Source organism: Poromitra crassiceps, assembly GCF_964638095.1.
Source record: "Poromitra crassiceps genome assembly, chromosome: 1".
Classification (NCBI taxonomy): Eukaryota; Metazoa; Chordata; class Actinopteri; order Beryciformes; family Melamphaidae; genus Poromitra; species Poromitra crassiceps.
Window position 1 is genome coordinate 99,630,901 of NC_139623.1, and position 14,782 is coordinate 99,645,682.

Consider the following 14,782-nt stretch of genomic DNA (forward strand, 5'->3'; position numbering starts at 1 on the left):
TGACAAACAACCGACACGCAACAGGTGTAGCCACTTTGTTTCCCCTTCTGATATGGCTACTACCCATGGGCTGCTACTACTGTTCTTCTTCTTCTATTGAGTTTTACGGCGGTTGGCAAACAGATTTTGTGCATTACCGTCTGGCAAGAATTATTTACTGTCTATGATTCGGAACGATATTATACAAACTTCATGGCAAAATTACGACTCCCTATAGGGATATTGCAGCGATACTATAAGGGAGGGGGGGAAATACCACAAAGAACGGTGACATACTTATTCCTATAAGTCTGGGAGATTTATAGGAATATCACTGATGTTCGGGTATCGGGTTTAGGTTCTGTAACTGCTTTTGTGCCACTGGTATAGGCAAGGCAAAATGTCTAGTAGCCTACTAGGCTACAAGTCGATGGCGTGGCAATACGGTGTTTATGGCTAGTGTTTGATTCACAGCTGCAGCAGCCTAAAAGTTAACACACATGACACAGACAGAGGAAGAAGGAAATGCCACACTGTTCTATCCAGGTTCCTCTACAAACAGAGCCGAAACAAAGAGGTCAACATTTATTCATCAGCATTAAGACATCGAATCTGCATCTGCAGGTCAAAGTCTGCATGTCCTAGGCGGTGTCTCTCTGCCATCCTGTGTCCTGAGCAGGCAGGTCGTCAGCTCTACTCGGATGAGATGAGGAGAGCTGCAGACAGCCGAGGCGCCCCGCTGCTGCTGCTGCTGCTGCTGCTACTGCTCCTGCTGCTGCTTCACAGGGCAGCGGGATATAAGCCTGTCATCATCGTGCATGGCATTTTTGATGGACCGAAGCAGTTCCAAAACCTTTCTCTGTTCATAACCACGGTAGGCTACACGTCAAATCTGACTAAAGTAGTATGCCGAAAAGAAAAAATAGTCAAATCTTAAAGGTGTTATTTCTGTAAAATGTCACTGAATTGTAAGAAACTGTCAGGATAGGATAGGCTACTGTAAATACAGACTGCACATCCAGTTTGTAACTGTTGTTTGACAGTAAAATATTAAATTACAGTTATTATTCTGAATACAATATAAGACTATGAAATTCTACACAAACGCATTCATTTAGGCTATAGTGCAATGGGGGGGGGGGGGTCGATACCTGAAATTCACCATTTGTTGTTTCTGTATCAATAGCCTATGATGAAAGTTGAACCTTTTAAAAGAAGCATGATCTGAGTAGCCTCTTTTTGAATTAACCTGCTTTGCTGAGATTATATCTCTATTCGATTTATGTGGATTTTTTTATTGTTTAATTTTTTTGCAGGTTGTAATTTGAACTGTGTTGGTGTGTTGGACAAACTTGCTGTTGGAGAAAAATATAAGTTCCATTGGCATTTCCTAATCAATAAGCTATAATTTGCATACACATAGATTCACCCATGACATCTGACCACCCATGACATTTCACACATATAGAATGGCAGAGGACTTCTCCTTTTGCTTGCTGAGACCTTGTCCAGTGCATCGAGTGCCATAACAACTGATAACTCAGGCCAGACAGGAGCCTGCACGACGCACACACATTCACCCCCCCTCCTCTCTGCTCTCTCCTTAGAGTATAAAGCATATGTTGAACTGTCAGCCATTTGCTGAATATTTGACTCTGTACATTGATCAGAAATGTGTACATTGAGATTCAGTCTCTCCTATAACACAGTGTATAGGAGAATGTTATGGTAATAAATATACTTTTATAAGACATCTTCCTAGACTCATTGGTTTCAATTTATTTGGTTTAGATAAGCTGTTATATATACATTAAAGCGGATGTAGAATTTTATTCTCTATCACTTGCCAAACTGGGAACTGCTGAAATGTATTTTTGACTATAGCCAACATTTAGAAACTGAAGTGAGAATCCCACCAAACCACTTCAAGGTTCTGTTCCGGTATCGCTTTCTATTCCTCCATATGAAACCACCTTTGTTACGAGAGCTGATAACGTTATCAATCAGAATGATGAGGGTTTAAACTGCTGGATCATTGAACTATACTTCTATCCTTTTTAATCAAATAAGAATTGTATCTGTTTTTGCAGTTCCATCCAGGTACTGAGGTGAAGGTGATCGATCTATACGATGATCTGTCCAGTCTGAAGCCCATGTGGAGGCAAGTCCAAGGCTTCAGGACGGCCCTCCACCCCATCATGCAACAGGCACCCGAGGGGGTCCATCTGCTCTGCTTTTCACAAGGTCTCTCCCAGTTACACACACACACACACACACACACACACACACACACACACACACACACACACACACACACACTCATTCATGTAATTCATAAAGACTTTATATACCTACACATACAGGTTGAATGCAAATATTTCACACATACAGAGACAGGCAGACACACACGCGCGCACGCACACACACACACACACACACACACACACACACACGTGTGCGGCTGTGCGTGCGCGCAAGTTGAATATTAGATACTGAAAGCCTTGAACTCACTTCCACATTTTTGGCATAGCAAGATAAATGGCATTTCTATGAAACAGTTCACATGTTGCCAGGCTGTGCAGTGAATTTTTCTGCTATAGCCTGCTGAGAAAAATAATTCTCAACGGTACTTTTAAACCTGAGTTGGGCATAAAGCTGTGTACTCTTTTTTTATTTCTCAGTAGCATAATTTGGAGCATTTTGGAGCATAATGATCAGCATTGTTTTTCGGTGGAGTGTCCATAAACAGGTGGGCCATAAACACATTGCGATCTCAGGAAAGTAGATATTTGTCCTGTTTGATATTGTAATGTTTCCTTTCCCTAGGCGGTTTGATCTGTCGAGCGCTGCTCTCCACCACTCCAGACCACAACGTCCACACCTTCATCTCGCTCTCCTCACCACAGGCCGGGCAGTACGGAGGTCAGGCTGCTTCCTTTTACTGTCCAAAACATGTCAAATATGATTTCTGCCTTTAACAATCACAGTGACAAGGAAACTACTGTGTTGAAATATATTGAAAATCATCCAAATCACCAGAACTTGTACCACTTACATTTCCCTCTTGTGCATCACGTGACTATCTCTACCTATCTCACTCCACAGACACTGACTATCTGTGGTTTTTCTGTAAGCATTTAAAGGAGACAGTCTTTCGTATCTGCTACAACAGATATGGTCAGAAAGTCTCTGTTTGCGACTACTGGAATGGTGAGAATGGGGAAGGGTCTTCAGTTTCAGGGGTGAGAAACTAATTATATTTAGCTGAATTTTTGTATTTGGCTACATTTTAAATCACATCCATTACAGAGGACATAGTGTCTTTTGTGGCTCTCCATAATCAAGATACACTGGACTGATATAAATTGACAAATTGTGGAGCCATATAGAAGAGTAATCTGGCTTTACTTTGTGCACTTTATTGTGTCATTTCAAAATGTCCAATTCAACTCTGCCCTGTCCTTTTAGAATTGCATGGATCATCACATGGATTATCACAAAATGTATTTTTTCCCATAAAAAGTAAAGTAACCTTTTACTCTCAGTACAAAATGAGCTACGTTTGAGTTTTTCTTAAGTAGAAGAAAACAAGTTTTAGCATCTACTGTACATTATTTGGAGGAAGAAGTTGAGGCCATGTCCAGCTTGGGCAGTGAAAAAGTACTAGAATATTCTACTCAAGTAGAAGTAAAAGCACTGGTGTGTGTGTGTGTGTGTGTGTGTGTGTGTGTGTGTGTGTGTGTGTGTGTGTGTGTGTGTGTGTGTGTGTGTGTGTGTGTGTGTGTGTGTGTGTGTGTGTGTGTGTGTGTGTGTGCGTGCGTGCGTGCGTGCGTGCATGTGACTGTGTGTGTGTGTGTGTGTGTGGGGGGGGGGGGACAGTACTTTTACCTCTACATAAATAAAGTATCAAAAGTAGCAATACTCTATCCACCACTCACTAAACGGCCTTGACTTCTCCCTCCAAATAGATACCAAAACTTATTTTTGTCATGCAGTGTATTGACTTTCCATTCAGACCCTCACCACAGGTCCAGCTACCTGGAGAGCAGCACCTTTCTGGCTGTCCTGAACGCAGAAACGCCTCACAAGGAGGTGAAAGGTAACGGACTAAATTCCCTTCCGGGGCATCGTATCTGAATCGTGCATAATGTGTTTTGCTCTAATGATATGCATTTACAAAACAATATTATTTCTCCATCTATCCTCGTCAGCCTGGAGGGAAAACTTCCTCCGCATCAGGAAGCTTGTGCTGATTGGTGGACCGGATGATGGTGTCATCACACCATGGCAGTCCAGGTGGAAACACTTCTATTCACTCACAGCTCTGATATTTGTATGGGTCTATGATCAATTAATTAATCAGGAATTCAAACTGATATCCTTCCCCTGGCATTTCTTTCTCTTATAAGTGCAATAATAACCACACTAGCTACTATTAGTATTAGCCTACTACTACTACTACTACTACTAATAATAATAATATTTTTACCTCTGCCAATGGAGCTGGCCAGTTTATATATGAGTTCTCAGTCAAAATGACTGCAGATTTTTTGTGTAAAGCAGATGTTCTGTGTAAAGCAGTGAGTTTCTTTGCAGTAGAGCCTGTTTCTTATGGACTAAGTCCTTGTTTCCTCTTTTCACACACAGTCACTTTGGATTCTATGACAGCAACGAACATATTGTTCAGATGAGGAACCAAGAAGTAAGTTGTTTCACTCCCAACAACAGCTATACAATATATATTTTAAGGTATATAAAATCCAGTCTTTGAAGTCTTTGGAAAACTATCACTGGGATGCCATTCATACATAAATGAGATCACTGGTCTAGCCTGGTAAACCAGCCCGTCACGTGAACTCACATTTAATTTGGTTCTGCGAGACGGTCTGGCCCCAACTCTTCACCCAGTCCTTAGCAGGGGCGGGAGCATGGGTGGGCGTAGTTGTCTTGACAGACAACTCCTCTTCAGCCAATCAGCGTCGGATCCAGTCAAACCCAAATCCACTCTGGAGAATGGCAAAAACATGTTTTCCACCGAGAAACTCTGCAGTTGCGGCGATACTCCTGTACTTGTTTAATTGCTGTTATTGAGTCTATTTCTGCAATAACTGCACTTTATGGCTGTTTAAACTAGACAAACACTGACATACTCCTCGAGGTGGACAGGCAGGGAGGCGGCCATTATTGTTTTGTTAGTGCAGTGCTAGTGGCGTTCCTGATTTGCCAACAGTCGCTGATTGGCTCTTCCGCTTTGCAGCTTCTGCTTAACACCCTCCCAGGCCTTGGGGCCAGACCGTCACGCAGAACCAAATGAAATGTGAGTTCACGTGATGGGCTGGTTTACCAGGCTATCACTGAAGTTCAAATCAATTCTCAATAACTGTCAAACTAAATTTTCTGATATGTCTGAGATCATGTGCAAAATAAATCTGTATTGTTTTTTGGTGAAGTTCTCCTTTTAAGTTACATATTATTTTCTTAAAGAAAGTATTGTTTCTTTTAATTTCATGCTATCAAACATTTAGAAACATTAGGGTTGTGCTACAACCCAGGTTTTACGAGTGAGAACGAGAGCTCTCACTAGTGCCTACAACGCTGCGTAGCAGCACTATGGAAGACTGTAATTTTGCTCCAAAATTATTTTTCATTAAAACCTGACCACCCACCTTTAGGTGGCGTGGTGCCCCCCTGGGGCTGACATGGCCACCCACCTCACCCACGTGACTACGTCACGTCCTGTCAGCCCCAGGGTCCGCCACTCATTTCTTCCAGCCAGCTGGGATCCGACGCACCCCGTGACGCATCGACGCAGCAAGGCTGGGTAGTGAGAGCTCTCGTTCTCACTCGTAAAACCTGGGTTGTAGCACAACCCTAATGTTTTACTTTGTTTCGAACTCAAGCTCTCACTAGTGCCTTAATTCAACCGACCTTGCTGCCGGGAGCACCCCACAGGGCGACCCGAAAGGAACCGGTGAACCACGGCCATATGGCAACGTTCATGCCTGACCGTCTGACATATTAGAGTGGCAACGATACTACTTTCTTGCCACCGACAGCACCGCGTGCGCGAATTGCGAACCGGACACGTCGAGACTGTAGTACCTAACAAAAGTGTGATGAGAGGACCATGAGGCCGCGGCACACATGTCCTCCACCGAAACACCACGCAACAACGCAGAGGATGCCGCAACACCTCGCGTAGAATGCGCCCTGATACCCTCCGGGGGAACCTTGCCCACGGCAGAGTAAGCCAACGCGATCGCCTCCACTATCCAGTGTGATAAGCGATCCTTGGAAAGGGCCCCGCCCTGGGCTTTTTGCCCAAAGCAGACCAACAACTGGTCTGTAACGCGTAATGAACGCGTCCTGGCCACATAGGCCGAGATCGCCCTTACGGGGCACAGCATGTGCAAGCGTCTCTCCTCACCCGAACTGAACGGCGGGGGACAGAATGCTGATAAGTCTATGACCATAGACCTATAGCTGGCATTAATATTCTTGGGTTGGTAAGCCGGGTTAGGTCGCAACGTAACCCTGCGCCCATCATCCCCAAAAACCATACAGGCCTGCTGCACCGAGAGGGCGATCAGGTCACCGACTCTCTTACCTGACGATAAGGCCAGCAGCAGCGCGGTCTTTAAGGACAGAACCTTTAAATCGGCGGAGTCCAAGGGCTCAAACGGATGACCCGTTAGCCCGTCCAGCACCGTAACCAGGTCCCATTTGGGAAAAACGCACCGTGACGGCGGGCGCAGTTTACGCGCCCCCTTCATGAAGCGCGAGACCAAAGGGCAAGCCCCAACGGGGCTCCCTTCAATTCCCATGTGGCAAGCCGAGATCGCGGCTACGTACACCTTAAGTGACTGCGGGGACTGACCCGCGCCAAGCAAGCTCTGAAGAAAACAGAGAACTGGTCGCACACCGCAGTTCACTGGATTCACACCTTTACTTGTGCACCAACGCGAAAAGACCCGCCACTTGTACGCGTACTGAGTGCGGGTCGAAGCAGCCCTAGCACTCTGAATAGTGCGTACCACATTATCGGGCAAGCCCTGGGCTAGCAACTGGTCCCGTTCAGGAGCCAGACTGCTAGCTTCCACCTGCCTGGGGAGGGGTGGAACACCTCCCCCTCCGCCTGGAATAGGAGATCGGTCCTCACCGGCAACGCCCAAGGCGGACCCTGCGCCAGGGAGACCAGGTCCGCAAACCATGTCTGCCTGGGCCAGAACGGAGCCACTAGAACGAGCCGGAGGCGCTGTTCCTTCACCCTGTCCAACACCTGACGGATCAGGGGGATCAGTGGAAACGCATAGAGCCCCTCCCGTGGCCACACGTTCGCTAACGCGTCGTGTCCCAACGGGGGGTTGTCCTCCTGGATCGAGAAACCACAATGGGCAGTGCGTCGCGCGCCGCGATGCGAAGAGATCGACGCGGGCACGACCGAACCTGGCCCAAATCTGTTCCACCACCTGAGGGTGGAGGCACCACTCCGTATGACGGGGGTAGCCTCGAGACAGCAGGTCGGCGCCGTAATTCAGCCGTCCCGGCAGATAGACCGCCGACACTGAGAGGAGACGGGGATACGCCCACAGGTGAATCCCCGCCGCTAACTGGTTCAGCGCCCTCGACCGCACACCGCCCTGTTTGTTCAGGTGGGCGATCGCCGCCGAGCGAATCAGCACATGGCGTCCATGTATGATCTGCTGGAAGTGAAGCAGAGCCAGGCGAATCGCCTCCAGCTCCAGCACATTTATGTGGCGAAGCTCCTGAGCCTCCCACCGGCCGTTTGCCGACAAATTCCCGCACACCGCACCCCAACCCCAGAGGGAGGCGTCGGTGCGAATCACTAACCTGAGCGGGACCGGACCCAATCGAGTGCCCCTCGAGAGGTAACGGGGGTCTGCCCATATGACCAACGCCTGGCGGGCCTGGCCTGTCATAGGAACCCTGCGATAACGGTCCCTGGCCGGATCCATGCGTAGCCTGAGGAACCAGATCTGGAACGGACGCATGTGTAGCCTCCCCAGAGGGAGCACATGCAGTGCCGAGGCCATCAGGCCCAACATGACTGTGCACTGATGTACTGACACCGAGGAGCAAAGACTTAATGTCCTCGCTGTCCGCACCGTGCGAGCCTGTCGCTCCGGTGACAGGCAGGCTCGCATGGCCCTGGAGTTCAACTCGAGCCCCAGGAAGGTAGCCGTCTGCTCTGGGGCGAGGCAGCTCTTTTTCCAGTTCACCAAGAACCCCAAGGTTTGTAGGTGATTGGTCACCACCCTGGTATGTTTCGTGGCACCAGCCCTTGAGTCTGCTACAATAAGAGCGTCGTCGAGATAGAGGAAGATGCGAATCCCCCACGCGAATCCCCCAGGGGGGCCAAGGCCGTCTCCACGCATGCCGTGAAGGTTCGCGGGCTCAAAGACATGCCGAAAGGCAAGACACAGAACTCGTAAGCCTTCCCTAGGAAGGAGAACCTCAGGTATTTCCTGTGCCTCTTGACCACGTGGACATGGAAGAATGCATCTTTCAGGTCCACAGAAGTAAAGAAGTCCCCCTGTCTCAACGCGTTGAACAGGTGGGAAAAGGAGAGCATTCAGAACGGGAGCTTCCTCAGCGTCTTGTTGAGACGCCGAAGGTCCAGGATTGGACGCATGGAGCCGTCCTTTTTGGGCACGACAAAGTACCTGTGGTAGAAACCCGAGCGCACCTCCACCTCGGGAACCGAGCAGATCGCCCCTTTGGCGAGGAGCGAAATAACCTCCTTGTGGAGTATGTCCATGGACTCCCCTTCCACGACCGTATCGTGGGTCCCGTCGAACCTGGGCGGGGGCCTGGCAAATTGCAGGGCGTATCCCTTCTGGAGGGTACGCCGCAACCAAGGGGACGGGGAACACAGACGTTCCCAGGCATCGAGCCTGCTGGACAGAGATGGTCTCTTGAGGCCAAAGGGGGCGGAGCCCGCCCCCTTGGCCATGAGTAAATTGTTGGGTACCGGGTTCTGGCCCGGTATCTTGGTTGGGGAAGAAAATGGGGGGGGCCGGACAGAAAAGGCTATGCCCCCCTGCCGGTTCTTTACGCGGGCTCCGCCTACTGACGTGCCCTGTGAGCGTGTTGAACCGGCGAAACCCCCCCGCCGTGTGGCTTTCGCAGGCTGGGGGGACCAAGGAGGCAAAGCTCTCTTTCGACCGCCGCGGGCGGATTTGTCCACTCGTGTGGTCCCCCGGAGAGCTCCCAACCAACAATGTGCGCCTGGCGCCAGTGCTGGTGGGCTTGTCCTGGGGGCCTCTTGACGGTGGGTATGAGACCCTGGGAGAGCTCCCGACCGAACTCGGACCGTGGGCACCGAGGACGGTGGGCTTGTCCCTATAGCTGCAAACCGAAGGCTGGCCCTGAAGCCAAGCCCTGGCGAGCTGCCGTCCCCGCCGGGCATAAGGCACCGGTGAGTGACGGTTTGGGTAGGCCCTTGCTGAGTCCCGGCCCGAAGTTGAGCGCTGAGCTCCAACGACGGTGGGCTCATAGCCCCCCCCCCCCCCCCCCCCCTTCCCCCGGGAGGAGACTAAGTGTGGGACTGGTCACCGGCTCCCCGGGCACCCCCCCGCTTTGGGGGGCGGGGGCCGCGTACCCTGGCCTGCCGTGGGACCCAGGCGGGGCCCACTGCGGCTGGGTGGGGCGCATCCAGAGGTGCCCTAGGTGGTGCCCGTACCCATGGGCGTGGGGCGGTACGCTGCGCTGGAGGCCCCGGAGGGCGCTCTGTGAGCGCGCTTGCACCTGGGACCGGCGGTCCTCCCCCTTGTGCCTAGGCAAGAGGGTACTGACCACCACGGAGTCCCGCTGCTACTTCTCTAACCGCTGCACTAAATCCTCCACGGAAGGACCGAACAGTCCCTCCGGGGAGATCTGGACGCCTAGCAGCCTCCTCTTATCCTGCTCCGGGAGCTGGGTGAGGTTCAGCCACAGGTGACGGTGAGTCATAACGGAGAAGGCCATGACCTTCCCGCTATTCTGCGCTAAGCAGTCGACCATACGCAGGGCGTAGTCCGTGGCCATCCTGAGCTCTGTAAATAGCTCGGGGGCGGGGTCACCCTGCATCTCCCGCAAGAGTACCGCCTGGTAGCCCTGCAGGATAGCCAGGTTATTGGACATGGCGGCGGACTGGCCCGCCGCCAAGTATGACCTCTCGGCCAGCTTGGCTGTAAGCTGGCACGCACTTGAAGGCAAGGTGGGCCTCGCGGGGTTGGGGGCCAGGTGTCTGGCCACCATCTCCTCGAGGGGAGGCATCGCGGCGAACGCGAGCTTACCCCCCCCCTTCTAAAGCTGACCAAGGAGCCATGCCCCCGCAGAGCGGCTTGGCCTCCTGAGGCTTGTCCCATCCCATCTTCACCGCGCGAACCACGTCTATACAGACGGGTAAGAGGGGCTTCGGGCGGGGCGCCTGTGGTGCCTGGCGCGGCTGGAAGTAACACCCCAGCAGCACTGACTCGGGGGGCGGGGGTGGTTCGGCCCGAGCGATGCCGAGCTTCACTGCGGCCCTAGCCATCACCCCTTGAAACTGCCTCTGGTAGGGCTCGTTGACGCTCGTCTCCGAGCGGGCCCCCGCCAGAGAGGTGACAGTGGTTACACCGTCCCAGTCCTCCCCGCCTGACATCTCCTCTTGGGGGGTGTCTAGGGGGGGGGGCGACTGTGGGGTCGTAAGGAAAGAGCCCACCCCGTTCTAACATGGGATCGATGGGCTCATCCCCCCAACTCAGAACGGAGCTTCGCTGCGTCTGCTGCTCAGGTTGGACCGGAGAAGCCTGCTCGCCAGGCAGCTCCCCTTCGACCGAGCGGTCTGACCCAACGGTAGCGCCTCCCTCGGGAGGTGCATGGCTGAGGGCTGGTCCCACCTGGACAAAGAGCAAAGCTCTCTCGCGCAGGTCGCCCAGGGCGAAGCCGTTGCAGGTCTGACAGAAGTCAGCCTTCAGCAGGGCATCAGTAGCATGGTTGTGCCCGAGGCAAAACACACACTCCCTGTGACGGTCGAAACTCGCCAGAGTAGCGTCACAGCTAACACAGGTTCTAACTGTCCCCCCCTTTCTCATGGTGGCCGATCGGTCCATGCGCGAGTTCAGCGAAGCTAACTCGCAACAAGCCCGCCGACTGAACCAGGAATTAGCGGGAGTGCACCGCGTAAGCTTTAACTTTTAACAGTAGCTTACGACGGTGAAAATAGCTGGGATGCTACAAGCTAGTCGAAGCTAACTGCACTAAGCAACTAGCTAACTAGTCTAGCGCCACTCCAGCCGGACTAACGCGCGCGCTTTGACAACAAAGCCGGCGCCTAAAACACAAGCACACGGAAGCTAACCACACGGGTGCAATCTAGGCTATCCGCAAGAACCCAGGCTAGCTAGCCTATTGTTCTAGTGCTAAACTGTAAGTTAACAGCACGTATGCAACCTAGCCTAACAGTATTTGAGCGCGGACCTAAGTCAGCCCTCAACGATAACGCTGCCCCAGCCGGGGGAGCGAAGCACAGCTACTCGGCGGCAGCAATAACCCACTACATGGCGGTAGCAAGCACAACTACACGGCGGTAGCAATAAACAGTTAACTAAGGAAGATACTCTTAGCTTTTAGATGACTTGTCCCAACGCTGCCGGTGGAGAGAACAGGATCGGGTCCCCGAAGCCTGCTTTTACCTCATTCCACGCAAACCTCTTAAGGTGGGCTAATAAGAAGGAACGAGCCTAGTAACTAAAGCTATGTGAGAGCTATCTCAGAGCTAACCGCGGAGCTTTCAAAAACACGTCTTCTCAGTGGCTGGAAGAAACGTAGAGTGGCGGACCCTGGGGCTGACAGGACGTGACGTAGTCACGAGGGTGAGGTGGGTGGCCATGTCAGCCCCAGGGGTGCACCACGCCACCTAAAGGTGGGTGGTCAGGTTTTAATGAAAAATAATTTTGGAGCAAAATTACAGTCTTCCATAGTGCTGCTACGCAGCGTTGTAGGCACTAGTGAGAGCTTGAGTTCGAAACGAAGTAAAACAGTAGGTTTCACCTTTTATATATCTTGTTTCTTCTTCAAATATTTACATATTAACAACTGAATGTGTTTGGTGACTGTGTGCACTCTCTCTTTCTCTGACAGTATTACATGAGAGACTGGTTTGGGCTGAAGACGCTGGATGCTCGGGGAGACTTGTCGGTGTGTGTGCGCTCAGGAGTGAGACACACTTCCTGGCACTCCAACGTCACAGTGTTCAGAAGCTGCATTGAGAAGTGGCTCACATGACAACACACACTGTTTTATCACATACACAGTGTTATCAATGTCAGTGTAAAGTAGGCTATTACCGTATGTCTAATCAACGCTGTTATACCTCGTATACAGACACCAAAATATGCTTGGTTACATAGAACACGTTTTGCAACTTTTGTATAAGCTTTCTGATTTTATATTTGATATGTGACGTGTTCCTCCTGATGCGTCTGCTCTGCACTCACTGTTGGTGCTGTAAGAAATGTTCTTCATAGGACCATGATCAAATGGTTCCTCGTACTGTGGGTATTCAGTCATAAACTGTTCAAAGACACATCACATTATGATAATTCCCATGAAACACGGCCAGCCATACACAGTAAAATTGTCAGTGTTAATTAACTCTGAAAGTTTTAAAATCTACAATGCCAGTATGTATAGAGTCAAATCAACACGTATTAAAAACACTTATTGACCGAGTCGGGGCCATTCATGAACTGAATTGAGAATGCATGGTCAATTCATCTTAAATTCCTGGAGCTGGCATGTGAACTCCAAGGAAACACAATTGTGAATTGAATTGGAATGATCGGGAACAGAATTAAATTCCACTTCTAAGAGTTTGTCTTGACTCAACTTAATTAATCAAATAAATGGCAGTTAAACATCAATGTATGCAGTGTTATGATTACATTGCATGCATCAATTACCACTTGAAAGGAACTTTCAGCACTATACTCAGATATGTGTTTCCTTGAATTAAATTATTTTTTTCCCCTTTCAAATTCTAAATCCTGCTGTTGAATTGGAATGAATGAGATAATTTATGAATTGTAGCCAACCCTGTTTAAAGATCTTGCTGTGTACATCAACCTTGTTTAAAGATGTTGCTGTGTACATCAACCTTGTTTAAAGATGTTGCTGTATACATCAACCTTGTTTAAAGATGTTGCTGTGTACATCAACCCTGTTTAAAGATGTTGCTGTGTACATCAACCCTGTTTAAAGATGTTGCTGTGTACATCAACCCTGTTTAAAGATGTTGCTGTGTACATCCTGGCTCAACACAAGTCAACCCTGTTTAAAGATGTTGCTGTGTACATCCTGGCTCAACACAAGTCAACCCTGTTTATCATGGCTCAAGCCTATCACTGAGCTCTTGCACCGTGCTTTTGTGATGCTATGGAGTCATTTAAGAATAAATTAAATGTTCCACCAGCTGTATTAAATTAGGCTTTTTATAGGAACATTGATCTCGTTATTTTCCTGTTTTCTGCATAGACAGAATGATGGAGACAAGAGTTCAACTTTGTTTTTCACCCACTGTCAACAGTTAACTTGATCCAAATGCAGATATAAGCACCAGCAAACTGAAAGCTGTTTTGGTTTGCTGGAGTTGAAAGTCAAAGCTGTTGAGGATCTATTCAATAGGTGCAAACAAAACACTAATGAGGGTTTCAAACTTCCATGATTGGAATTTGGAAACCCTCATTAGTGTTTTGCTTGCACCTGTGTTTATTCTGCCTTTTCGACACAAAATGGCCCTCGTGAAAAGGGTCTATTGTATAAGTGCTAGGTGTTAAAAGAACCACAAATAGTTCCTCAAATAACAAGAGAACCATCCACGGTTTAACGTATTGTAGTTTAAAAAAAAAAGACATTTAGCCCACAAAGAACCATTTTTTAATGATCTGTCTTTTTGTGCCTCTTGTTGATCAATCTTGTGAAGCATCATTACTGTACTTTATATGTCACACTGCTGAAGTTTAAACTGCTATTCAGGCAGTTTGTCCTGGTAACCCATATCGATTTTGTTCATTTAGCCCCAGATTGAAATGTACACATGCCCCTTTTGCCCTTTACACATGATTACATGATAAGCAGCAGGGCATCATCAATCAATTTGAACCAATTGATTTTCCCTAATAAACTGATTGGTAAGAGGAAAATCATGCATTTCAAAGTGATATATCTAATCAGAAACTGCACTCTTTGAATAATGTTAAGATAATGTGCTGTGTGTCTGGAGTCTGGACTGCCAATATTTATACATGTTTTACACTTTTATTTTGCGTTGCTCTGGTTTTGAAACAGGGTTTGGTTAAAATCTACAAAACTACAAACAAATAAAACTTTCTCAGAAATGTTACACAGCAACTGTTGTTTAGAGACAAGCAGGAATACCTGCCAGGTGGGAATACCAGGTAAGCTGTAAGCTTTTACTCCGGACAGCAGGGGGCGCTGTGCTGTCACACTCATGGGAAAATTTCTGTCATTTTAAAGTAGTATTTTCCAGGCCTGGAGAATAATAATAAAAAATGAGCAATTTAGAAAAGCCATTTTTTTTGTGTGTGTGGAGTTGCTGTGATGAAATTGACAATTGTAAAAAGACAATGATAACTTAAGTGATTAATTAATTTAAACAAATTACAATTTTGTAGCGTCAATATTGAATGAAAGCATTTTTTAATTACCAGCTATTTAATCCAACTGCTTTATAAAGTTAACTCACAATTGACTACTCTCATGTTCAACTCATGCAATTTCATTATGCTTTTAGTAAAAT

General features: G+C 48.7%; 1 protein-coding gene across 1 annotated transcript; it reads left to right on the top strand.

The window, feature by feature from the left end:
• The first annotated feature begins 625 nt into the window (after window positions 1–625).
• LOC310780891 (lysosomal thioesterase PPT2-like) lies at window positions 626–12,698 on the top strand. The gene is made up of 8 exons (XM_083641405.1): window positions 626–853; window positions 2,070–2,223; window positions 2,806–2,901; window positions 3,085–3,189; window positions 3,995–4,078; window positions 4,191–4,275; window positions 4,627–4,681; window positions 12,106–12,698. The coding sequence occupies exons 1-8, from the start codon at window positions 686–688 to the stop codon at window positions 12,247–12,249; spliced, it is 891 nt and encodes a 296-aa protein (XP_083497531.1). The 5' UTR covers window positions 626–685; the 3' UTR covers window positions 12,250–12,698.
• Window positions 12,699–14,782: the final 2,084 nt, after the last annotated feature.

Excerpts from the sequence above, each read along its gene's own strand:
- LOC310780891 (XM_083641405.1), top strand. The coding sequence starts at position 686 with ATGAGGAGAGCTGCAGACAGCCGAGGCGCCCCGCTGCTGCTGCTGCTG. Across the intron at positions 2,902-3,084 it reads ACAGGCCGGGCAGTACGGAG|ACACTGACTATCTGTGGTTT; the intron begins GTCAGGCTGCTT and ends CTCACTCCACAG. Across the intron at positions 4,682-12,105 it reads TTCAGATGAGGAACCAAGAA|TATTACATGAGAGACTGGTT; the intron begins GTAAGTTGTTTC and ends TTTCTCTGACAG.